General features: G+C 36.1%; 2 protein-coding genes across 4 annotated transcripts; one reads left to right on the top strand and one right to left on the bottom strand.

Moving 5' to 3' along the window:
- The first annotated feature begins 2,437 nt into the window (after positions 1–2,437).
- On the top strand, positions 2,438–6,916 carry LOC105562278. Its single transcript, XM_012012996.1, has 2 exons — positions 2,438–2,608; positions 3,878–6,916. Exons 1-2 carry the CDS (start codon positions 2,438–2,440, stop codon positions 4,634–4,636), a joined length of 930 nt encoding a protein of 309 aa, XP_011868386.1. The 3' UTR covers positions 4,637–6,916.
- On the bottom strand, positions 6,489–25,581 carry LOC105562252 (fatty acid hydroxylase domain-containing protein 2). Of its 3 annotated transcripts, none has more exons than XM_012012950.1 (6): positions 25,466–25,581; positions 14,355–14,484; positions 11,258–11,361; positions 10,301–10,628; positions 9,217–9,489; positions 6,489–9,037 (listed from the first exon to the last, which is right to left on the bottom strand). In XM_012012950.1, the coding sequence occupies exons 1-6, from the start codon at positions 25,488–25,490 to the stop codon at positions 8,878–8,880; spliced, it is 1,020 nt and encodes a 339-aa protein (XP_011868340.1). In that variant the 5' UTR covers positions 25,491–25,581; the 3' UTR covers positions 6,489–8,877. The 3 variants fall into 3 exon arrangements, with proteins under 3 accessions (XP_011868340.1, XP_011868339.1, XP_011868341.1); XM_012012949.1 differs by lacking the exon at positions 25,466–25,581 and adding an exon at positions 19,581–19,791; XM_012012951.1 differs by lacking the exon at positions 25,466–25,581 and adding an exon at positions 19,332–19,537.
- Between the last annotated feature and the right edge of the window lie 724 nt (positions 25,582–26,305).

Here is a 26,305-nt window from a genome sequence, read left to right as displayed (position 1 = left end):
GGGACTCTAATTTATTAGTTCACCAGTGCAGCGATAGAAAACAAACCTAAAATATGATGATTCCAGAAATTAGACGGACTTTGCCATACATTATACATTACTTATTTTGCCTGTTTGACTACGCAGTTTGACACAAATGCGCGGCGGAAATAGAGCAGAGTCTGCTTTCGACCCACTGTCAGTAGGCTCTGTCGAGAAAACGTGAGCTTGACGCAGGCACGATTAACGCTAATTTCTGGCCGAATTGGCTGCCAACCCAACGTTGCCTCTTGTCATTTTGATGCCAAAATGACGATAAATAACGTTAGCTTGCTATCCGGAAAGCTGCTAGTAAACCGGACAGCTTATATACATACGTTAAAAATTGAAGTAGTAACTTTTTAAGATAATTCAAAAGACCTCATTGTCTTGTACCTTACAGAATCCCGGAAAACATTTTTCAAACGTAATTATAGATGGAAGAAAATTCTATTTTGAGATAGCGGTGTTTCTACTAAATTAGACATATCACGAATTTATTGTCCTCGAAGTGAAATCTGTTTAGCGGAAAATTCATTGTTAGATCGCATAATTATTGTGCGCGAGAAGATTTGTGCTTGGATGTTATAACTTAATGACTCATCAATCAAATTGAAATTTAAACGCCCATTGAATTAGGACCTAGGCAAGGTGGTGGCCATTAAATTGCTTAGTGAATCCATATACTGTATTTCTCCTACTCTGTACTGCGCGCCGTTACTATCGGACATATAACACAGATTTTTCCCCAGGTAGGATCATTATCGTCAGTGAGAGAATTCACATATTCTAAAAATCGCAGAGCGATTTTTACACATTATGTTAATTTAATTTTAATGCTATACTTAGCATTATAAATTTACCCTTTCCCCTATTGAATTAAAATTCTTATTGCGAAAAATATTACCCCAGCCAGGATTCGAGAACCTGGGACCTTAATGTCTCATATTAGAAGCTTATCTCATGATACGGAACTTTCCTCTACGTCCAGATATGTTTTCTTGTATCTTATCTTGTACCTTACTCGCGTATTTAAGAAAAAAAAATTAAAAAATACATTTTCCATTTTTCATATAAAAACGAAATCGCGATTAAAAGGAGTATTCTATGTATAATCATATTTTATATACGATTACACTTATGCATGCATATATGATTGTGTATAAACAATTTTTGTCATTGCTCCAAACTTCATTAAAAGAAATGCAAAAGAAATGCATACGAACAGAAATACAAGAGGAAGAAAACATACTCCTGTCTTTTCCTTATTGCCTTTCATAAAAACGCACTTTGGTGAGAAATAGCGAGTCAAGTATGTTATATATGTTCACGTTTATTGCGAAAGCACCGCGAAGCTTTCGCAACTCGCCTTGCGAGTTCTCTCATTTCTAAACAATCGCTCGAAACGGCGTGCATATGTAGGTCTATCTTTGCACACACAGCACTGCGCTACTTTCCGCACTTGAAATACATAAAACGGACACGGTACATACGCAAGACTTGATCGAAAGCCGTCGTTAAACGAAAGTCGATCTTCGATATTGTCCCCGCATTGAAAACAAATTTTCGCTACCGTATGCTAATCGTAGTTTGCTAAAAATATTTTGCTGCCACAGCTGTAAGTTTCGGAAGCACAGCAAACAGTGAGCTCATCAGGCAATTGAGTAACGTCTCAACGTCCAGCCGATATTACAATCTCAGGAGTCCGAAAGCACGCAATGTTTGTTACCATTTAGTCGGCATCGCTCCTTCATTTCATCCAGGAAAGAGCTTCTCTCCCAGGACCGAGTGTTACAGCGAGTAGAAGTTAAATTGAGTATTCTATATTTGTTGAAGATGATTCTAAACAAGGGTCGAAACGTTCAAGATTAAATACAATTATCGAAGCGTACAAGGAATGCGTTGATTTCTGCGCACCACCTACAGCGCGTGGTTCTCAAGTAGCCCGTTACCCTTCTTTAAATTACAGAACCTGAGCCGATTAGTTAATAAAGAAACAAAGTCATTTCACTTTTAGCATCTTCACTAAAGCGTAAGAGACAGAATCGGCACTCGGGCGCCGATTCTGGGACACCGTGTATACATACATACGTGCGCGCACACATACGCGCGTGCACATACTCGAGCTCGAAGGAGAGAGAAAGAAGGAGCGAGCCGCAGGGAGGGAGAGAGAGAGAGAGGAGAGCGAAACAGTGAAGCGAAAGTGCGGCCGAAACGAAGAGAGGCTCCGCGACAGTCGCAGTTGGCGCGACGGCCATCAGCGGTTATGGACTGACCATCGCGGTGTCGTCGCGGGCAGCTCCGTTTCTTTTCTTTCTCTCCTTATTTTAAGTTCCTCGCGGCAGTGCGTCGCGCCCCGCCGGCCTCCAGGGAGCGGAGTCGTCGTGCACGCCCGACCCGGTCGGGTCCGCGACGCGATATGGCTGCGTTCGAGCGGTCCTCGTCGCTGCTGCTGCTGCTGGCGGCCGCGCTGCTCGCGGCGCTAACCTCGTCCGTCGACGCGGCGGCGGCGGCTGGCGCGTCCTCGGCACCGTCGCCGCCGTCGCCGACGCTCCGGCCCGCGGATGCAGCGGGTGGCAAGAAAGCGCCGGTAGGTTCGGGCGCGAACGCGCACCTCCCGCTCGCATGTGCGCTGCATTTCTTCCTAAAGCCTCGTCCACATAGAAGTCGTAGTCGTAAGAATAGTCGACGATGATTGGTCGATTCTTGTGTGCCTGCTGGAATTGGACCAATCGCAGTCGATTATTCTTAGTCCCAGTCTACAATAGATGATTTAAGCCCTAAGCTTTAAGAAATTGGCCAATCACGGTCAAGTATGAGAAGAATGCGCGACTGTGATTAGTCAATTTCTTAAGGCTTAGGGCTTAAATCTCTATTGTAGACTGGGACTTACGACTGCGACTCTGCGACTCGCATTGTGGATTCCGCATAAACCCTCGTCCACATAAAAGTCGTAAGAATAATCGACGATGATTGGTCAATTCTTATGCGTCTGACTGAATTGACCAATCGCAGTCGATTATTCTTACGACTACGAGAAAACGAGAACTTGGTCCAAGAGAAACGTGTAGCCAATCAACTTGCAGCTTTTATGGAATAGCTGCACATTGATTGGCTACAGATTTCTCGAAACTAGAACTTGGACCAAGTCCTAGCATCGTGGACATTGGGCTTTACACCTGTTCTCTGTATGTAAACAGACAGGAATGTCTGGACGTTCCTGTCATTTGAACAGAATTTAATGGAATGCAGTTAAACAATTGATGAAATTCGCACTTGAGGCTCTAACGTGAAAATGCGAATACCAAGTAATAAAGGAGTACGAGCCAAGGCAGGATGTTAGTGTCTAAATAATTGTTTAGCCCGTTTAGCGCGAGGGAGTTCAAACCCTGGCTGAGATAATCTTTTTTTTGCAACGAATTTAAAAATAAGAAATATTTAGACATACTGTGGCGGCTCTTTAAGTCTTTATTCCTTCGAATTAATTGGTATTTACCACATGAGAGCCTTATGAATTTTATTGATTTGCTAAAGAATGTTTACTTTAAGTCTGTTGCAAAAAGTAACACCTCATTGAACCTGGACCTCCCTTTTACAATTTTACTTATGCCCATTTCTACTAATGCGGTTTAACTTTGATACCTTGGTTTAACTTACTTTTTATCCTTTTTCTAGTTTTAGGAATTGAAACAAGCTAAAAACATAGTTAAACCGGGATTGAAGTTAATCAGCATTGATAGAAATAGACATGGGCCTTTACAGGACTTTTAATAGGTCTTTGCGTCTAAAAATATATGTTTTTACTGAATATAAGATAATTGGTCTTTGAAGAAAGTTAAGTAGTTCCTTTTTTTTCCAGCGGTACTCGAGCGTGGCGGAAGGAGGACTCATATTAATGTCCACATCTCAACGCGGAGGCGTTGAAGCTACAACTGACTCCAACGAGCCTTCCAGAGCAAGAGAGAGCGCGCCCAAGGAGAGATACGCTAGTCGCGTGGGCTCTGTGGTCGCGAGGAAGGGCGTCGAGGAGAAAATAAAAGCGAGGAAAGGAGTCCAGCAGGATACAGTCATATCAACGAGTAGTACGGATCAGAATGCGGAGAAGGAAAATGCGCCGTCTAACCGGACCATTTTCGAAAGCACCAAGTCCACAATGGAAGGTAGTCCTGCGATAGAAACAGCTCATATCAAGTCCGAAACTTCCGACACTGGTAACCCAAGATTAAACCCCACCGCCGATAGCTTGAATCGCAGTTCAAGCTCCGATTCAAGTTTGCCACTGGCAAGTGGAACCACGTCTCGTCCAGCGATCGCGAGTAACGCGGCAGCGTCGCAGGCGTCCTCGCATGTCGTGAAGCATGTACCGAAGCCGAAGCCGACGGTAACGACCGTTGACGGGCCTGAGATTAACGAATCTGTACCGCTCTCGCGAACGAAGAATCCCCCGCTGGGCATGCCGAGGAAAATCGACTACATTGTGCCGGTTATCATAACGATCGTCGCTCTACCGATATTGGGCGCCGCGATCTTCGTCTTGTACAGGCGCGGTCGGGACTGCTGGGACAAAAGGCACTATCGCAGGATGGATTTTCTGATCGACGGAATGTACAATGATTGAGAATGAGAAAAAGTCTGTTCCACGAGATTAAACAGGCGTTGTGCAAGAGGCAATCAATCATAAAGGGAGTCCGCAGGCAGCTCGCCCGGTGTTTCCGGAAGAATTAAAGAGCTGGATCTTGGCGATAAAGCGAAAGATAGGAGAATTTGATGCGTAGATTACGAATGCGCGGGCGTCAAGTTGAATAAAACTACCGAGAAATTAACAACTTGAAACCCCGTCGATGTCCAATGAAACTCTTGTGATTAGTTAAACTTGTACAGTTTTCAGTCAATTGGTCAGCAACCATTAATTTTTCTGATTCAGACTAGACACTTTCAGTCTTCGACATTGGACTTAATTGGACTTAAAGCTATTGTCCAATTTGACATTAGCATATTCCTAGTTTACACGTCAAAAACTGTCACTTAAATCGAGACCGAATCTTCAAGTCCTTTCCGGAAATAGTAGGCGGAACTTGCCCAGACGAGTTATTTCTCGCCGGGTGGTCGCGTTCTTCCATATTCTTCCATTTTCATAAACGCAGATGTACACGTCCTCTTGAAACAGCCGCGTAACAATACTCTACATTGATTCCTTCTTACATAACGACACATGTCAGGACGACAACGATACCTATCATTAGAATATATCAAAGATATCTTGACTCTTTATACCCTTTTATAAACATATTCAATGATACAGCGTGCTAATCATAACATTGTAATAATGTCTGAGCTCATTGCACTGATATCTAAAGTTGCTATACAATTTTTTTATCATACTTGCCTTAATAATGTAGTGATAATTATTATAATAATCGTGAAACGACGAGGTTTACGCTTGCATTGAAGGAGAACATTGTCGATGGCTTTGTAACAACGGTTTTGTAAATACTCCACTGCAGCTCCTAAATGTAATATAATTTTCTAAAATATTTTTAAAGATATATATTTATATATACATGCATTCATATACACTTTGGAAATTTCTTTTAAATCTTGTGTTTCTTGTTAATGCGAACGAATTTTGTTTTGTATATATGTATGTTATATATTTCCGAGACAACTTTTCGTTCCTTTTGTATGTCAATGTAGGTACGTGTCACATTTGATGCAATCTCTTGCACTAGAGAATGTAAGAGAGATTTACAGCGGGTCCAATTGCCAAATCTGACAATAATAGCTGAATTCTTGCAGAGCCAGGCTTACGTCTTCGATTCAAACAGAATTGTATTGTGCTTTAAAAGTGCTCCCTCAGCGAACAGTATTGCACACGATTTCCTTCGCGTGCAAAAACCATAGTTTATAAGAACTGTTTAAATAATGAAATGCGATAGTGTACAGAAATTTTGCCAAAGAACTGCTCGATTTATATACTGTAAGTTTGTTGCATTTTTTGTTTGTACTGTATCTGTAAAGTTGCATCTTTTTGCAGGATAATTTACAAATGTCCAATCTATAATATTTAGATTATTCATCAAGTACGGATACTTTATATAATTGCCATACATGATATCAGAGCAGACACTAGGAAATGTCGTCTCGTTATGTAAATATGATGGCCAATGATTTGTGAAATTATTCAATTCAATCTATGTAAGATCTTTTGAGATTGCGATTTTTTAAAGCAAAGTGTTGCGTTTTAGGCCTTTAAAAGTTTATAGTTTATCAAATATACGTGGGAAAAAGCAATAATAATTATTATTTTTGTACCATGTCTATGTAAGAGAAAAATATATTGTTATATAAAAAAAATATATATATATATTTGCAAGTCTCCCGTTGTTACATCATTTTTCGTACCTATTTATTATAATAGTACACGTCATCATAAAGACTTCACATTGAGAGATGAAGAAAGGGAATGATATTTGTAAAGATTTTATTATTAAGCTTATCATATAGGTACATAAATTCAGTAACGTTAATGGTACATGTTAATTACGAGCCTTATACTCGAGTAATCACAATGCAGAAAGAGAGCTTTACATATATGCACGCTTTACACATCTGCACACTCAAACATTGATCTTCGGTTTATTTCTCATTAATCTTCACACAATGATCTAAGGTGGCTTTAAAGTAACAGTTTTATATATATTTTTTTCCTTAAATCCTCTTAAGATCTCCCAGAACAGCGTGATAAAATCTTGCTAGATAATACGACTTAAAATCATTACAGTTAGTAAAATAAGACAAGAATATATATTTATGCTTTTAATTCAGTTTCCGCAAATGGGGATATCTCTCTCTCTCTCTCTCTCTCTCTCTCTCTCTCTCTCTCTCTCTCTCTCTCTCTCTCTCTCGCGAGAAAAATGCAGAATATCGTGAAAATATTTTACACCAAAGATTCATTGTCAGATAAAATTATTGGTGTTAATATATAAGTGTGCGCCTATTTCTATGTAATCAGTATGATATACTTTGATTTAATATACTTTTCTCTCAGTGTAAGGAGAAATCCAAATTCCTAAACGTCCTTTTTTCTAATATTCTAATAAAGTTATATTTATTTTAAAGAAGTACAGTTATTTATATCTCATCTTAGATTAAAATTAAATCAAGTTAATGCCTGCGCTATGGAACTAAATATAAAAATAGTAATTTCTTTATTTGAAATGTTATTTGTCTTTATAATACAATATACATGAAAGTATTACAAAAGTAATGTAATTTTAAATGTGAATCAGCTTAAGAATGTATGAATAGAAGTTTTACGATAATATCAATAATAATAAATCTTTAGTTTTTATTTTTCGCTTCATCTTTTTCCATCATTATCAATAAAGTAAACTGGTCAATTTATTACATTAAGAAAGTTTCAGGAGTGTAAAAAATACGCTTTAAATTTAATGTAAGAATTTGTGCATGAATATACAGCTTAAATACAATAATACATATACTTTTAACAATAATACTACAAATATTATAGAAAAGTACGAATGGCGCCAAGGTTGAACTGAAAGAAAAATTCGAGAAATAATTATCGGAGAATTTCACATATCCGTCTCATACAATTTTGAGAATATAATTTTACTAAATACATAAACAAATTTGCCCGTATATAAATGAAATATTAAGTTGATGCATAAATAAATTCAATTTTTCTATTTCTCTGCATGACGGAATTATGATGGGTTGCGATTATTTAGTGTCTCTCCTATGTTGCTGTGAATTTTGTTGTACTAATAAAACCTTATCATTAATGTCAGAATTACGATCTGTCTGTAATTTATCTTTCAAACTTGTCTCTGTAAAAAACCTTCGCAAACCACTTTTGTTCTGCTCGATTTGTTACGACACTTTCATATACGTTAAAATTTCTTTAATCGCTACAGTATTATTCCCGTCTTTAAATTCCCAAGGCATTATGTGACGCATATATACTTTCAAATCCTCTATTTTAAGGTTTCACTTTCACAATCTTGTAAGACGGTATGCACAATTATGTGTAGCGATTTGTAACTGAGGGACTTTTTACCATCAAGCAGAACTTATTTATGAATCAATGTAACATGTAAATTTGGAAATTGAAGGCTTTATTGGAGATATTTATATTATAAATCAATCCAACAAAGATTTAGATAATTGAAAATGCAGTTTGTTGCTCTTAAAGTAAAAATAAAGCAACTATCGAATCTTCTTAATAACTTTGTTATCCTCTTATTGGTAGTTTACAAATATAAATTCAATCATCCTGCCTCAAACCTCCGGAATCTTTTCGCTATTTTCTCTATTCAGTCCAACCTTGAATGGCATTTGTATATACAGTCATTATCACTAAATCAGTGAGCCGAGTTTCCTTCACGAGAGTTATTTAACCAGTAAGTTAAATATTGCACTACATATATATGATACATACATTGAATAAAATTAAAACAAATATATGGAAAATTTCAAATTTTGACACAGGAATAAATGAAGCGTTGATAAGGATAAATTCAAAAGGAATGTTAATATTCAATGCTAAAACTATTAAAAATCATTTATAAAAGTAAACGTGATTACTACTTATGAATTCTCCAATTGAAAAAGATAATTGCTACAGAACGTTCGATAATTACGCATTTATTGAAATTAATTCAATTTTTTTTGTTGAAGAAGCTTAATTGTCGCTCCACCGGATAAAATCGATTATATTTACGATCTATTGTTTTCGAACTCGGTCGCCGCTGAGGAAATTGCATTCAACGCGAATAAATTTTTTTCTTCGGAGATTACCTTCTGTGAACTTTCATACAGGGTCACCGAGAGGTCCCTTTACTTCGACTTGTACTTTGCCTCATCTGGGAAAGCCTCCCTGGGCGGTATGAGACTAAGCATCATTATATGACGCGCGTAATTCCGCGAGTTGCGAAATTGCGTGTCGGTACCGTGGATGCGGTCTAAAACGCCAAGCACACCGTAGCATTGGTTGAATCTGAAAGAATTTAAAGCGATAATAAATCAATTGTATAATCACGCAACTATAAATCTTTCATGTTAAACTTAATGTGAAGAGATCATATTCTACGTTCCAAAACTCGTTTTGAGGATTTATAATAACTCGAAATCGAAGTTCTAATGAAATTAAAAATATTGTAACGAGGTTTGCATTACTTTAAGTGATGAAAGTCATGCGCTTCCGGCGATGGGAAGAACGGTAAATGATAACCAGAATGTGCATTTAATGTCGAAAGAATCGCAAGCGAGAACCAAATCCAGGCGGTGGCCACGTGGGAGCCCATGATGAATACGCCCAAGAAGGGTGGAAGTAGGTTCGAACCGATGTTTTCCAAGGGATGACAATACAAAGCAGTGACAGCTATGGGCGCAGTCCATTCGTGATGCTGCTTATGTATATGTTTGTATAGAGAACGCTTATGAAGAAATCTGTAAAATAATTTACAATTAATGACAGTAAATATTTTGACGATATCTGAATATACGTGATATATGTAAATGTCCATTTATCATCAAATGTAACTCCTTAATTTTTAAGTCAATCTAATATTATACACGTTACACAACGTGTCGAACGTTAGGAACCATTAATGATTAGTAATTTAATAAAAAATTGTGATATTTTGTACAGTTATTGGAAAATTTTGTCTAAAACTTTCTATCAGAAGTTTAACTGGACATTATCTGTATTCATATCTGTTTTCCGCAATTATAAACTACGTTGACAACTAAGTGTAGTCAACTTTCGTATAGTTATTACGCATGTGTACATCTATATCACATATTGAACATATTCGTTTCTTCAAGCCTTTTTCAAGAAATTTCGGGATGTAATAATTTGTTAGATTTACACATATACCAATAATGTAGCTAATGTATCAACAGAATTGAATTGTAAAATATAAACCTGCGTTTTTTATCTGCTTAGCATATATTGATAATTTTATTCAATGTTGCACGTATTTGTGTATAACGTATCGTTAATTTTCTTCTTTTCGATGAAACAAATTTTAGTGGCGATGCTTGTCGACCTATTCCTGACGCAAGCTTGATCCTGTCAAGTTGTTAGCATATTTGATTTTCTCTAATTATCAACTTTTTCTACCTCCTCGTCAGAGCAGTTAATTTCAAGTTAACAATGTTAGCGGCCGTTTCGAATGTAAATTTAATTTGCATAAGATTTATCGTTTCATGAATGTTGTGCATGGACCTATGCTAGTGGCTTCCAAACAGGATGTACCTGTGCGAGTAATAAAAGCCAATTTCCTCGCATAATATGTGAATCGCGATCTCGGCCAGCACCCAGTGGAAGGTCGGTAGCTCGCGCACCGGGGGGTAACCGCGCCATTCCATGAAGTAATAGCCGAGATACATAATGGGTAAGCCGACGACGATCTGATTGAACAGTACTTGAGCGATCACTTTGCATAACTCCCTTTTGTCCACTGGCTCGTTCGTGCCGGGCTGTATTTTGTATCTGCGCAACGTCGACGGTCGGTTGGTGAGGTCTAGGATAATGTAAATTCCACCGACGATCCAGTAAACCGCGATCGTCAGCACTAGAGATCCTGCAACACGACAATTGATATACATATCTATATACGAGATTATTTAATTAACGTTCAGTGACACGAATTCGAGCGCTGCGAGGTGCTTCTCTTCTCTTCTATATTTCCAACCATGTTCGTAAACATAAATGTATTAGCCGATAATATGATAATCGTGACAAATGGCAGATAGTGCAATCAGTAAAAAAAGTCAAGTGACGTATGTAATAAATATATGCAAAAATATGAGAGACGTTATCCCAGAATTCCTAATTGTCATGTTAATGAAAAATTTGAAGTCTATTTTATTTAAGAATTTCGACAAAAGTCATTTGTTGTCACATTTTTCATATCCATGAATATTAAAATATTGTATAAAAGAGCTTAGTTGCTATCAAAAACTTTATAAAAATCCTATGATTATTTACAGTTACAATTTAAGAAATGTCAAATTAATCAGAAAATTTGCCTTTAAAACTTACAATATACTCTTATATCAATTATTAATCATTTTTTCCATGAAAAGTGTATACGCTGAATATAATATATTCAGCGTGGGCAGGCGTTCAGGCAACAATTTGCTACCATAAATCTTTTGAGTTTACCATATAAGGACTAGTGTGTATCTCGTGTGTGTATCTCGAACTTACCGTAAACCCATAATGTGACAGGGTCATCTCCAAATTTATCCAAAATTTTGTCCCACTGAGCTTGCCAAAAGTCGCCGGATGCACCCCAGAATCTTTGTAAATGCCTGAAATTTCTTCTTCGTTAGTAAAATTTAGAAAAATTAATTGGTTGTAAATCAACGAATAAAAGGGCTAAGAGCCTTGACAAGGTGTTAGTGTCACAATAGTAAAAGTTTCGTTTTCGGTCTTTCTTTAGACCATCCTCAGTGTATATGTAAAAAGAAAAAGAATAAAAGGAAATAATTTAAATATAAAAATCAAAGGTTAAAATTCGCTCGCAACGCAATATATAAAAGATATAAAATGTCGACTAGCTAGTCGATATTTACCAGCTCTATAACACCAAAACTTATATCTTGGCGAAACGATGATCTTTCGATTTGCAGTCGTAATAAATCCGAATACAGCTACATTTTATATTTTTTATATATTGCGTTGCGAGCGAATTTTAACCTTTAATTTTTTAATTTAAATTATTTCCTTTTATTCTTTTTCTTTTTGTACACTGAGGATGGTCTAAGGAAAGATATCGAGGCATATTTGGACATTCTCAATTGTCTTAGGCCGGTATTCATAGTCAGATCTTATATTCAAGACCGTCTCAAGATCATCTTTAGATATTCCGTAGCCAATGAAATGTTCCGTACAGTATCTTTAGATAAATTCAAAACGGTCTTGAATAGAAGATTCGACTATGAATGCCGGCCTTAAAGTGTGTATTGGTCAAATAATGTATAATAACAATTTAAATAAATGGTAATCTGAAGAGACCACGGGTCTGCATGTCTGATGAATAAGCAGCGTAAGGGAGAATTTCCCAGCTCAAGGAGAAGATGACATCCTTTATCGCCTTTGTGGCCGAGCGTTGTGGATCAAGATCCCTTTATGGCTTCCTTGACCAGTAAACAGTATCTTTCGTTCCAATACATAGCTCAGATCGATGACTTGTTGTTGACTGTTTCGTCTGGATTTAGCAATTCATAGAGTGTACATGTCTCACAATATCTAGACAACTTGCATATCCAAAAGATATCTTTCTTAAGACTTTCCGAAAAGACGTCTGACAATTGTCTTTTATAAGACGTTTTTTGAAACATGTACAGGTATTTATACATTTTTCAATTTCTCTTTTTCGAAAATACATATGACATCATTAATTTGGACATAACATAGCTTATAAAAATATTTACTGCTAATATAATTTGATATTCACATATCGTACTTACATTATTTAGAGTCACATGAAGACAAAGTACTCGGAAATGCGTTAATAAGAGGAAAAATACGCGGTAGAGAGCAGTTGGAATTATTTGATACATTTGCGCATCAATGACTTAATACTTGAGCCAACGACACACGATACTATTTTTCCTACTGGATTGCTTACGAGAGCCAATCAGAATTTAACCTTAAACCCTAATCTACAATGTGCTCCTTGCATTTAGAAACATTCTATTTGGTAGCCAGTAAATACATTTTAAAAATTTGTGCAAGTTGATAAATTGTATATTATACGTTGTACAATCAAACGTTGTCGACTAATTTTTTCAAGCGTTTTGATTTGCTTATATAAAACCGAATTTCTAGACGCAAAGAGCACATTGTAGATTAGGCGTAAGTCATCTGAAACTCTGCATCCTTATTGGTTCTCGTAAACAATCCAGTAGCAAAAATAGTATCGTGTTCCGTTGGTTTTATATATAACTTTGCTACCGAAAAAAAATCGATCTCTATCTAATAGCAAACATTTTTGCTATTAAACATTTTTATCAAAGTGACAAATAATATCAGCTTGCTACTTGAGAGATAGATTGTTATCAAAGATATCTAAATATTGAATGATTTATATACTGAATTATTAAGTATTAGTAAAACTAGTTTAGTTTATTACTTATTAAGAATTATTAATATTACTAATCCTCTTTCGTATTTTTCTTCTCGTTAATGTATTTCCGTAATATTAATTTTTATTTTACAATATTTCTAAAAGTGGTCTAAACTAAGATGTCTTTTAGACATTTTTAAGATGTCACAATATTTTCTGAGAAGCTCAGTCTTCTTGTTGTGAATGTTGAGCTTTGCAGTTGGATCCACTCATGACATTTTCGTTGAAAATTACCATATAGAATCCATTTCTCATCATAATTTAGTGAAAGAAATTCTTTCTTTTCTTTCTGGACAACAAAGTCATCGTTATATCGAAGTGTCCATTGTTGTCTTCACTTATTGTTAGCGGAATCCATTTACTCTCTTTCTAAATTTCTCCCAGTCATTGTAACCAACGGGAATGACTTCCCGCATGATTTTAAACTGTTAGGCGAGTTTGTTCCGTGTCTGCGCGGAATTCTAACTCAAAAGTTGTTGCAAGTTTTCTCAAACGTTTCAGATTAGCTGGCATATTCTTGATCATATCAAATTTCCATCGCGATATCTCTGATATAATTTTTTAAACATTTTATAAGCAGTTTCACCAAGAGTAGAACCATTTCAGCGGTTTCAGTGGCATTTTATAAATTCGAATGTCAAAAGAACGTAGAATGCCTGCTTTCAATGAATTTTATCAAAGACCCTCATGTTCACTGTTTTCTATGATTGTTTTTGATCTACCTTGGAAAGGAGTATTTGCAAACGTTATTAACACTTCAAGTCCAGAGAAAAGTATGGAAAGACATTAAAATTGAAAATAGTAATTAGGAAAGCACGAAGTTGAAGATATGAATTAATTTGCACACCTAATAATTATTGTATGTATATGCGATTAGATATAAAGTATTGTAGCAAAAGAACAATGCAAGAGGAGAAATTAAAAGACACTAAATAAAATAAAATTGTACGAAACATTAGTTAACATTACGATACTGTATAATTATGAATATTGTAGTCCAGTAACGTACAATTTTTGTGTTAAATATCTGTTCAACTTGACATTTTTTATCTTGTATTATTGAAGTTTACAGAAGTTAACCGATAGAGAGTAGAAAGAGGTTCAAGGAAGGTTAGATTGTAACTCTGTTTATGTGAATCTTAAAGCGAAACAGAAACGGTGAATTGCAATTACCATGTCAGAGAATTACAGAAGGCGGCGAACCCGATCACTACAGTTCCGATAACGAAGAGTACGCTCCTTAAACTTGAAAGAAGCGTTGGCGGAGTTTGATTCTTCGAGGCATCGCCAATAGCGGGGGTTGCTGCAAACAATGATGACCAGTTATGAAAAGAGCAGTTATCTTAAATCAAAAGTAAAAATATAATATGATTTTCCAGTGAAATTTGCAAGGCTTTGTAAAGGCTGTCGCAAGTTCTATTGCTGAAACGAAATAGTTCGTCCCGAGTTGGATTCTGTTTTTCCCTACACTATTTATTATTACTTTGGCAATGAATTCAATTAAATTATTTTCAACAAATAAAGTTAGCACACAAATATATGTAACGTTTTTACAGAACAATTTGTTATTAACACAGTTATTGTCACAGAAGTTTTTCGTTAAACGAAAAGTATTAAATAAATCGATAATATAATTAACTAAACACTCCCGATATTGAAGTTAATAAGTAACAAGAAATAAAGTGGGCTTTGAGAATCACACGTGATTAGTTGGACGTGTATTAACATTGTGTAACATTTAATGTAACAATGCAATGAAATGTTATAAAACGTATGTGAAAAGTGTTTGGTTTTAATTTCTTAAATAAGTAAATAAAGGCCATAATCATGTAAGTTTTGCATTAAACTTTCGTTATATATGTGAGGAGAGCGCTGACTGGACAGAGAGACCGTACAAAATTTTAGTGCGAGTGATTGTAATGTATGAAGAAATCAAAAGTATTAATACAGATTTATTTAACGGGATAAGATTTATCCCCTCAAACACTTGTCACAACGCACTCGTTTATTTTGCGCTCACGCGATGACGCGTTGAAGCACTGCAAAAAACCTGATCAATTGTCATACCATTATATAAGACAAATCAGTATTCCATTGATGTGTGCAACAGATGTTCAATTCGAAAACTAGTCACGAAACAAAGGAAAACGGAAAGTTTCAATTGTTACTTCATGTTTATCGTAACATTCGTTTACCATCTGATAAAATAAGATATAAATTTAATTTTCGGAAGACAAGGCTCAAACCGGATTATTTCAATTTTGTGTACTCTGGAATTTAAGATAAATAACTGGTGACATAAACGTAATTTTTTTAAAAATCTTAAAATATCGTTCAACGAAAAACATGTAATATGTTTGATTAAAGCTTTTTTAATTTAAATATTATAAAATTGTAATATAAAGTGTATAAAAGAGAATTCGTAAAATAATTACGATTATACAATGTAAATGTGTATAGTCTAATGCAGTATAAAAATATATGAATACACAAATGAAGAACGCAAAATCAAGTAATGCAAACAGGTTTATCATCATTTATGAAGAAAGAACTATCATTGTAAATATGATGCGGAACGAGAAATTTCTGCTCTGTAAGATATTAATGTTGTGACTATACTATCTTACGTTTCTTTTTTCTTTCTATTTGATCTTCATGTTTGCTTATATCACCAATAATATACATATATTTTACTTTGTGAAATTGCAACTGTTCACGCTTTCTTTGTGTTTTAAAAAATAGTACATTGCTCTTTATTTGCACGTTATATTATTATTTGTTATTTCATTTTATGGTATTGAAACATGTACATTTTTCCATCGTACAATTATAATTTTTATGATTCTTTTATATATGTATATTTTATACTTATAAAATTCATTAATATGTAAATTAGAAATAATTATCAGATAGATTGCGTCTTCTTGGTTAAACGCGACATTTTATGACTTTTCAGAGATTTTCTAAGAGAATACAAAGCCTTAGACAAATAAAGAACAAATTAAAGCAGATAGAAAAATTAAAATTTCAGGAAATGTAGAATCTCGAAAATGAAAAATTGCAGTTTTTCTTTCACTGCAAATCTTCTTGAAAAGATATCTAATATCATTTTTATAAATACAATTCATAACGTTCACGTGAAGTATAGGATTATTTGAATTGTACATGCTCATGTACCGTTTTATTATCAACAAAGTAATAATAGTACCTATTCAATTTGTTTAAGTTTATATCTAAATCTTTAAGAGAGAGAAAAAGTGAAAGAGAATATAATAAAAATGGATTCGACGTAATGTCGACGCAATAAATATTTTCTCGGGCAATTAGTTGCTTTGCCGCGTATAAAGTAGATAATACTTTAAAAACACATAATTGCTCAATGTTATATCAATGGCACTGCCACATTAAGCAACCGATTGTCCGAGAAAATATTTATCCCGGCGATATTACGTCCAATCCAATATTGATAAAAACTGTTATTTATGACTTATACGTTAGTACACATGTACTTGTTCTCTGCTATTTAATTTTAACGCGCCTTCCCGTAGTCGGTTATTCATTTATTTATTGCCGAATTCTGAGGTATCGATCAATCGAAACGCAATAACGTGACGTGAATAGACCTCTTCAATAATACACCGGTTGTCTCCCAGAATGGCAAAGTCAGAATATTAGTCATCACGAGGCAACGTTATATCTTTTTTGCGTCTATCGAGATTATACGCATATACATATATGGAGAGCATCGTAATTTCCTCAAAGCAAAATTTCATCGTATGCGTCAAGATGTTAGCGCGATAACCTCGGGAATTGTTCAGCCTATCTAATAGCTGAAATGTCATGTTGCGACATCACTACTTATCTATTCGCAAATATTTTGTTATTTCTCATTTTGTTATTCTCGACAGTTTGATTGACGAAATCATGTCAAATTGGCGTCCTTTTTAACCTTTTTCTTATTAAAAAAGATTCTTTTTTAAGGTGATATCACGAATTTTGTTTCAATTACACTGATCTTGTTGAAACATTATTTTCTTTCTATGTATGTACATATGAACATTCATATGTATACTAGCCCTAGAGAAAAAGTATACACAGAATGAGGAATAGAATATACATATTCAATATACGGATATAGAAACTCTGTATACGCATACAGAGATTGTGTATACCTTCTGTATACTTTTTCTTTAGGGACCCAGTGAGAAATGATGTCGAATTGACGCCAATTCGACGTCGTTTCGACGTCGATCGACGAATCATTTCTCACTGGGGAGGACCGGTATTCATAGTGAGATCTTATATTCAAGACTGTTTTAAGATCTTTAGATACTCCGTAGCCAATAAAATGTTCCATACAGCGTCTTTAGATAAATTCACGATGGTCTTGAGTATAAGAACTGACTACGAATACCGGTCCTAGTATACATACATACATATGTACATACCTAAATGTATACACATATAAAGGATGTTACGAATAAGGTGTCCATCCGCTCGTATACAGGTAGAACGGTTGAACAGAAAAGTGCTATAATATTTTGTAAAGTTTGCAATAGTTATCGAGTAATTCTATAAAACGTTTGAGGGAATAAGCGCGAGGAAAGCGGTAGGTCGGACTCGATAGGCTGATGAGCGCTGCGAAACCGTTGAAATATACAATCTAAACTTAAAATTAACTGTAATTCCTAATTCATAACCCATACTCGCGCGTACACGTATGCACAAAAGAAAGAGTTTAACACTTTTGTAAGGAAGGGAGAAGAGCGTAATTAACATTTGGTCTAGCAGCGCCAAGTTTTTTTAATAAATAATGATATCATGAATCAGGATCGATATGTATCCCACAATTATGTAAATTAGAAAAGGTGATCTTTTAATAAAATATTTATTTGTATTAAATTTGTTTGCATTAAATTTTTATTGAATAAGTATAAAAAATTTGTCTCATTAATATTGTCATTTCCTTTATTTCATCCGATAAAATTTTATGCTCGATTTTTTGGCTACAACATTTTAATATAAAAAATAAATAATATAAAGTACCTAGTTTGTATAAATATTCAGTTTAGTTTGCGCCATGTGATGATATCGTTACTTTTGTAGAGAAGATATTTGGAGGGGGGGAGCGGGATAGAAAAGATAAAAATGTGTTATCCAATATTGCGCGCGCGCACTCGCGGAAATAAAAAAGTTGAACGCTTGTGCAATGGCAAATTCGTGAAACTTTTATCATTAAAGTCAATTCCAGGCACGTCGAAGACGATATCACTGTAAAAAGCTACACAGGAATGCTATTAATAGATTTGTGAAGACACAGAAAACAAAAAAATATAAGCAAAGTGCAAATTCCGTTCTTCTCAATAGAAGAAATATTGCCGTCCTTATGTGAAGATGATGCAGATCAGTGAAACGTTCGTTAACAAAATTGCTTTGATGCATGTATGTGTGTAACACATTTATTACAGGTCAATATATCTCCAAAGAAACACCCATTATCCAAATTAAAAGGAGAATTTATTTACTTGCGCGATATGAATGTAAATTTCTCAGATATTGCATTAAATTTGATACAATAGCAGCACATTCATTCGTTTTAGATCGCACTTCGAAAACAATGCATAAAAATAAACACAGTATTTATCCGATACTGGCTATCAGTATCCAGTACTAAGATAAAAAGGACACAATTTTCCAAGTAGAACATGTTTTTATGTTTCCTAAAAGTTTAGATAGACTTAAGAAACATATATAAAACGTATATGAACCATGTCACGTGTTATCTGGGATTTTACAAAAGTTTCCTCTACAAAGCCTTTCTACAAAACTCTGCAAAGACTCTCGTATTTCTCGAAGTTGGAGAGAAGTTTAAAAAAAAATTTAGAAGATAATAGTAGTATATTAATAGTATACTCCAATATCTGGATTATGTCAAATAATCAAAGCGTTTAAAATACGATATCCTAAAAGAATTGAATTAATAAAATATATAAATCGCACAGGAAGAATTGCTTGTATTATACATAATTGTAAAATGTTCCAAATAAACATCTCGATTATTACAAATAATCGAAACGTTTGAAATACGATGCCGAAAAAATGTGAATTAACAAAAAATATAAATCACACGAAAATAATTGCTTAACTTACACATAATTGTATAATTATTTTCGCGTGATTATAGATAATTCAGGCAGCTGTTTCGCAGCGATGTTTCTTTATTGAGAAACTTATTATTTTATAAATGTTCCTCATACACAATCGATGTCTCTAGGAAGGAACAAATGTTTAAGTGTCTAAGAAAGAGTATCAATCCCCTCATGTTAGTTCCATGCGGTTCGTCCGTGTCCTGAAATAGGAGCAGCCGTCAAGTATCCGAGCATCGACGTTAGCACTCACTTTTCGCGCTGGACTCAGACTCTTGTGGAGAACGTCGAACTATGCGTGGCCAAAACATTGTCCTAAACGAGCGATGGAGCAACTGGTTTTCCAAGCGGATTCCGGACCGAACGCGTCGTGCTCGCCGATCATTCACCGTTGCTGGCCGCTGCAGCCCGTGTCGTTAAACGAGACGCACTGACCAGCAACGATTCACGACTCGCCAGCAAAGGCCCGAGAACGACGCGACGCGTCCGTACCCGTCGCCCCGGCGCCTCCAATTTCCTTTGTTTACGCCGCGAGTAAGGTAGGGATGCCTGCGATTATTCGATAGTGTCGCGGACCGATATTTGTCTCGTGATATTTGATAATTTTGCCAGATTACGAGTAATTAAGATACATTATTTTTTGATCGAAATAATGAGATTGTTAACGACATCAAGATCTATGCTCTATTTCGACACAAATCATGTGCGAGCTTCATTTTAGTTGAAAAACAGGAACCACATACATTTTAAACTAAATACGAGATATGGTATCCCGGATAATAGGCGTATTATGAGGTACTTTTCTTGCAAAGCTTATATATTTTTTATTTGTAACTTTTAACTTTAATAATTTACGTGTTTCTGTAGATAAAACATTCAAGTTGCACGAGTAAAGAGCATTAATGGCTGAAACACATACCCGAATAATTATACGAATTTTAAACTAAATATGAGACATCTATGGATAAATCGGCATAGTTTCAACATCAGCATGTCTATTGTAAAATAAAGATATTGTATTTTTAATATAAATATTTTTTATTCACTATATAAAGCAACAAATGCAAGATACGTTTCGATTTTAATACCAAATATGTTTTATCTGTTTTTTTTTCTTTCGATATTAGACAAGTGTAAAATATTGTTGCGTTGAATAAAGAGAACCATTTCTATCTCGCAAACATTTCCGTTTCCTTATCGAAAACGTGCGTAGAATATATGTAATATTCAGAGTTCAAATATTTTTTATTTAAAAAAAGTATCAACAGTCTATTGATTGAAAAGAACTTTGAGCGAACTGTGACTATATCGATGGACGTCTCGAAATGTTTTGACCTTTTTCGTTTGTTAGTTTTATCACGGTTTCACAAGAATGATAATGCAATAACAAACATTACATGTTCTTTTAAACTTTGTAACTAAATTATCTACAAACTAACTTTAAGTGTTAAAAAGTTTTCGAAGGCATATTTAATTTAATTTAAGGCAAACTTATTTTATTTAAGGGAAGACAAAGGAAAGAAACAGGCAAAAAGTCGATAGTCCGATTTTCAATTAATAGCAATCTTTTATTCTGCCGTTAACTAATACGTGGGTTAAGAAATATATAAATTCTGACTTTTGACACTTAAAGAAAGTTTTTTGAGGATATCGTATTTTAAACGGCCGAATTTTTTTACTTCATTCTTTACGCACCTATCAGGGCAAGCGGTATATGCGTTTCAGGTTCTGTAGATATGTTAAAGACTTTTTTTTTTATTGTCGTTGAGGTAACGGTTCCTTGAGAAAGTATGGCTTACTTCGAATGTTTACTATACCGAATGAGTACAATCATTTTGGAATATGCTGACACAGTTGTGTTGGTAGTAACATACCTAAGTGCAGCGATATTTAACGATGGATGTATTATCGATATTTGAACGTATTAAACAATTAACGTCTAATAACAATTTTAATATAATATCATTCCGGTGTAAGAATCATCTTTACATGCGAGACATTACACGAGATGCGCTACGCGAGAGTTTATCCGGGAGAACATTCACTTCTATGTCTTCAAAATAATAAAGATCTTCTGTTATTGCAGAACTTCTCGAAACCACGCTCTGTTTTAAGTCAGATATATATTTTATTAATTTGTAAATCTAATCAGGAAATTGGTTATCATCATTACGTATTCTTGTCGAAACTACATTTATCTTCAGTCTTATATCACAAGAATAATAACAGATATTATCTTTTTTAAACTTTATCTAACTAAAAATGTTTAAGGACAAAATTTCAATGGAATTGGATAATATTTTCAACGTAACATTGAAAAAGCTGTGCAGGAGATTATTCTTATTCTTGTAATGTTTGTAATTGTATTTTCAACGTAGTTAAATAACATTTGCTTTTTGAATTGAATGTAGAAAAATTTGCAATCCAAACAAATTATATAAATAGAAAACTGTAAAAACAATGGAAGGACATAAAGGGAAAATAATTAAAATGACTTTATGACGGAAAATTGATAGCATATTTTACTGACAGCAAAATGCGCATTATTTGGATGGTAAATGGTATTAATTGATGCAAAATTGATGTGAAACTTCTGTTTATCTTCCACTCGAAATATGATAACATCTTAAGTACCAAATAATCGATACTCTTAATGTAGTTTACAAAAACAAAATAGATAACATATCTTTTTGAGAGACAGAGCGGGAAGTTAAACATTAATATAGCAATTATTGAACAATTACGGAAGGAAAGGACTGCATCGCGGAATCGATGACAGAATTTCAATTTATTAATGTTCTTGGAAAATTATACCTTATGTACCTTGAAAATAATAATAATAATAGACGAAGTCGGAAATATTGCTAAAATTGATGACATTACTGTATCAATTTATATTTAGCATTTTGTTTTAATTTTTCAAGTATTTAAAAAAATTAAACTCGTTTCTTATCCAATCATTCTCCCAAACTATGATTTCGAAGCCCAATTTTTCTATTTTACGCTTTGTTTGCAATTAAACAAAATTTTTGTCTTGTATTCTCCTTCTTTTCTTCCCCTACTTAACGATTACAATAGGAATTGGATTTAGAGAGCTTCTAAAGTAACTGATACAGATATTTAATTGTAAGATAAAGAAACAAACTACGCAATAAATCCAATAATGTTATATATACAATCTCTACTAAATGGCACTAGTGCTAATGTAAGAAAAATTACGAATTGGGTATTATTAGAACGTAGAATTTATTGTTAGGCAAAATGAGCCTTCGCATTCTTTAATAAGTGAAATCTTATCGCATTATCGAAGATGAGATTAATGGCACAAGACAATGCACGCGATTGGTTTTCAACGCACGCGATTGATTTTCAACATACGCAGTGATATGGATTAATCACATCAACATCGATTATTAGATAATTAAACTTTGCCTCTTCACTCTCTCTATAAGGACGACAAGAAATTTCCGCAAACAAAGGAACAAAAAAATACCAAGAACACCGGTATTCATAGTGAGATCTTATATTGTAAGATTTTCTATGTCGTCTGAAGATCATCTTTAGATACCCTGTAGCCAATGAATGGTTCCATACAGCATCATTAGATAAATTCAAGCCTTTTGGCAGGGAGCGAAAAACAAAGATTTGAGAAATTCTACAATTTCAATTAATAATTTGCTCCAACGTCATTATTGCAATTTTGTTTGTAAAATTAATTGCCATTCGCGTCTGTACGGTAAGACCAAATCAATCCTTGTTGTAGCCATCGTAAATAAAGGGGAAGAAAACAAAGGAAATATATACGAAACGAAGTTTTGTTGAAATAAAACAAATTGTGAAATAGCAAAATTAAAACTTTAAAATAGTTTGAGGGAATGATTTGTAAATAACATCTGTTTCATGAAGTATGAAGTTCTATTATAAGATTTGTCCTATAAGAGGCTTATTGTTAGATTTATAGATCGGTGCGCAGTTGTAAACAACATATTACGTGATTCTACACTTAATTAGCATTAGCGACGGGCTTAAGTATCTTGCAAGTAGTCTCGAATCTACGAATGGCGTAGTTTCGAGTTGATTACCCGGCGAAATAAAAGTACCATAATACTTCAAGCGTACTCGAAATGGATGAAATAGGGTCGAACCCTCTATAACTATCTTGAAAAACAGGAGTGTTCCCAGTGAGAAATGATTCGTCGATCGACGTCGAAATGATGTCGAATCGACGTCAATTAGACGGTGTTGATGTCGATTCGACGTCGTTTCGACGTCGATCGACGAATCATTTCTCACTGGGTTACTTCCAAGTAGATACGCTCGAGCCTCTTACGAATACTTTACTAGAAATTTGATGCGTAATATAATGTATGTGTACGCATCTTTTTATTACGTGATAACTTTTATATCTGTTCGAACACACGTAAAAGTCGAGTCTTTACGATAGAAGCCAGTTCCAACAAATACATTTCGAATCCTGCAGGCTCGCTCATTCTAACATTCGAAACTAACGAATCGGAATTCGATTATTTTGCAAGTATAACGTATGCAATATTATTCTTGCAAATATTATTCGAATTCGAGAAAGGGAAATTTATTCGGCCTTTGTCTCGAGATTTCAAGTACAATATATTCAACTTTGTCCCATCATATTAGAAGTCTATCGCATAATAGAGGAGACTTTCCTCTACATATACATTAACTTATTAAATTTGGATGTTGAAAACCTGCTATCTCATAAGCCTATCTCATAACAGAGAATTTTCCTCTGTATATTAACTTATTAAATTTTGATGCTGAAAACCTGCTATCTCATATTAAAAGCCTATTTCATAATTAAAGAATTTCCTCTATATATTAAGTTATTCAATTTTAATTTTAAAAACCCGCTGTCTCATTTTAGAAGCTTATCTCATAACAGAGGACTTTCCTCTATAGATTAAGTTATTCAATTTTAACAACCCGCTGTCTCATTTTAGAAGCTTATCTCATAACAAAGGACTTTCCTCTGTACATTTAACTTATAGAATGTTGATGCTGAAAACCTACTGTCTCATATTAGAAGCCTATCGCATAATTCAATACTTTCCTCTGTACATTAACTTAATAAATTTTCATGCTGAAAACCCGCTATCTCATATTAGAAGCCTGTCTCATAATAGAGTACTTTCCTCTGTACATTAACGTATTATAGCGTAAATATATCGAACGGTCGTGTGCGTCAGGGACGGGCATGAATAAAATTTCGTAATTTCAGATATGGGCAGAGCGAAGTGCGGCGGATCTCTGGGGCCTATTCTAAATATAGCCAAATCGATCGAGATTAGTTTCCCAAATACAGTCAGACGTCCTAACGCGATAAGTTTATCGGCTAACTCGTTTCCAGTGGAACGAACTTACCGAGTTAGGCCCGGCCTCGCGGAATTCAGCGCACAAAGGCGTCCGGTGACGCGACGTGAGCGAAATATCGATGTTACGATAGCACCGTGGCATTTCGATACCGGGGACGGAAACCGGGTCAAGCTCTCGTGACGAAAACAGAAATTTCATTATTGATCAAATGGATATCGGGACGCGCGATTTTTCTACGCGCTCCCGCGCGTTTCTCGCCGCCTCCTCGCGCGAGCAAGTCGACGGTGCAACCGGAAATACGCGCGATAACGCTCCGATGCGGAAAACTCGGCTTCATCCGCGATTACAATTCGAGCCTCCGGGACCCGCGCGGAGAACGGCGGGGAGGGAGGAGAATCCGAGGAAAAAGAGACTGTTCGCGTCGGCGGGCGAGCGAGCGAGTTCACGGGCGCGCGGAGAGCGTCGTCTCCGCTTCTCGGCGAGAAGTCGCCGCGGCTCGAATCCCCGTTCGCGCGCGCCTCAACGTAGGCGCCTCAAAATGGCTCGCTCGCGCGCTCGGGATTTCCCACGGGTCGGCGGACGGCGATCGGGGCTCTTTTCCGCCCGCAGCGGGAGCGGCGAAAGGCGCTTCTCGGCGCACTCCAAGCGCGTGAAACGTCCCTCTCGGCTGGCCACGGCCGTGCGTCCGCGAGCGAGCCGTCGGCCGAGTGGGAGAGACGCGGAAGGCCGAGGTGTGCGAGAGAGCGATCCCGTGACTTCTCCGCGCGATCATGCGGTAATCGGTCCTACCTTTGCACAGCCGTTGCACCTCCATCGTCGCACACACGGCGGCGGTGCGTCGAAACTGCAAAACTACGCTGCTCCCTCGGCGGGCAGGCAGGCGGGCAGGCGCGCGGATAGTCGATAGGCACCGACGGCGACGGCGACGGCGACGGCGGGCGATGACGCGAGCGGCGCCGTGGACCGCAAGTGCGCCGTTGCGTCGCGCGCGCGATGCTTCGCCTTCGCGCGGCCTCGACAATGTACAGCGTGTCCTGGAACGAATGTCGAGACCCTCGAGTGTTTTCCTTATCTTCGAAAACGCGCCGCGGTTGCGAAGAGAAATATTTTTTTTTTTATACAATTCACACCTGAGCTATCGATCGAGCCCGCCCGGCACCTCAACGGGGATTCCGTTAGCTTGCAATCCACGCTTCTCGGTATCGTCAATTAGCGACAGCCAATGGCAAAGACGAGCGTTGACGAAGGCGCAGCTTTCACTGGTTGATGCTAGTTAACGATATCGAGAAGTCTCGACATCAGCAACTTGTAGATTTCCCTGACAGAAAAGTAAATAAAACTCCTAGGAGGCGTAAATTGAAACAGCGAAATGTAAAAGGAGCATTTGAAGTAGCTGGCGCTTCTTTTACGTTTCGCTGTTTCAATCTGCGCTTTCCAGGGGTTTTATTTACTTTCCCGTCAGTCTCCACTTGCCTTACGCTCCGATCTTCATTTTCGGTCAGGGAGCTGTTATCGAGATTCGACGATCTAAACGCGGGTCGCGTACAGATACGCCGTGTCTCCCGACGGCAAATAGAATCCCGCGATGTGCGAACCACGAAATTAATATTCGGGCTCGTAGACGTTCGC

The sequence above is a fragment of the Vollenhovia emeryi genome, unplaced genomic scaffold, assembly GCF_000949405.1.
Source record: "Vollenhovia emeryi isolate VEMERY1.0 unplaced genomic scaffold, V.emery_V1.0 DF939192.1, whole genome shotgun sequence".
NCBI lineage: Eukaryota > Metazoa > Arthropoda > Insecta > Hymenoptera > Formicidae > Vollenhovia > Vollenhovia emeryi.
This window is presented reverse-complemented; position numbering and strand designations above follow the sequence as displayed.

Excerpts from the sequence above, each read along its gene's own strand:
- LOC105562278 (XM_012012996.1), top strand. The coding sequence starts at position 2,438 with ATGGCTGCGTTCGAGCGGTCCTCGTCGCTGCTGCTGCTGCTGGCGGCC. Across the intron at positions 2,609-3,877 it reads CGGGTGGCAAGAAAGCGCCG|CGGTACTCGAGCGTGGCGGA; the intron begins GTAGGTTCGGGC and ends TTTTTTTTCCAG.
- LOC105562252 (XM_012012949.1), bottom strand. The coding sequence starts at position 19,638 with ATGTTTTGGCCACGCATAGTTCGACGTTCTCCACAAGAGTCTGAGTCC. Across the intron at positions 11,362-14,354 it reads TTCTGTAATTCTCTGACATG|GCATTTACAAAGATTCTGGG; the intron begins GTAATTGCAATT and ends AAGAAATTTCAG. Across the intron at positions 10,629-11,257 it reads TGTCACATTATGGGTTTACG|GATCTCTAGTGCTGACGATC; the intron begins GTAAGTTCGAGA and ends GTCGTGTTGCAG.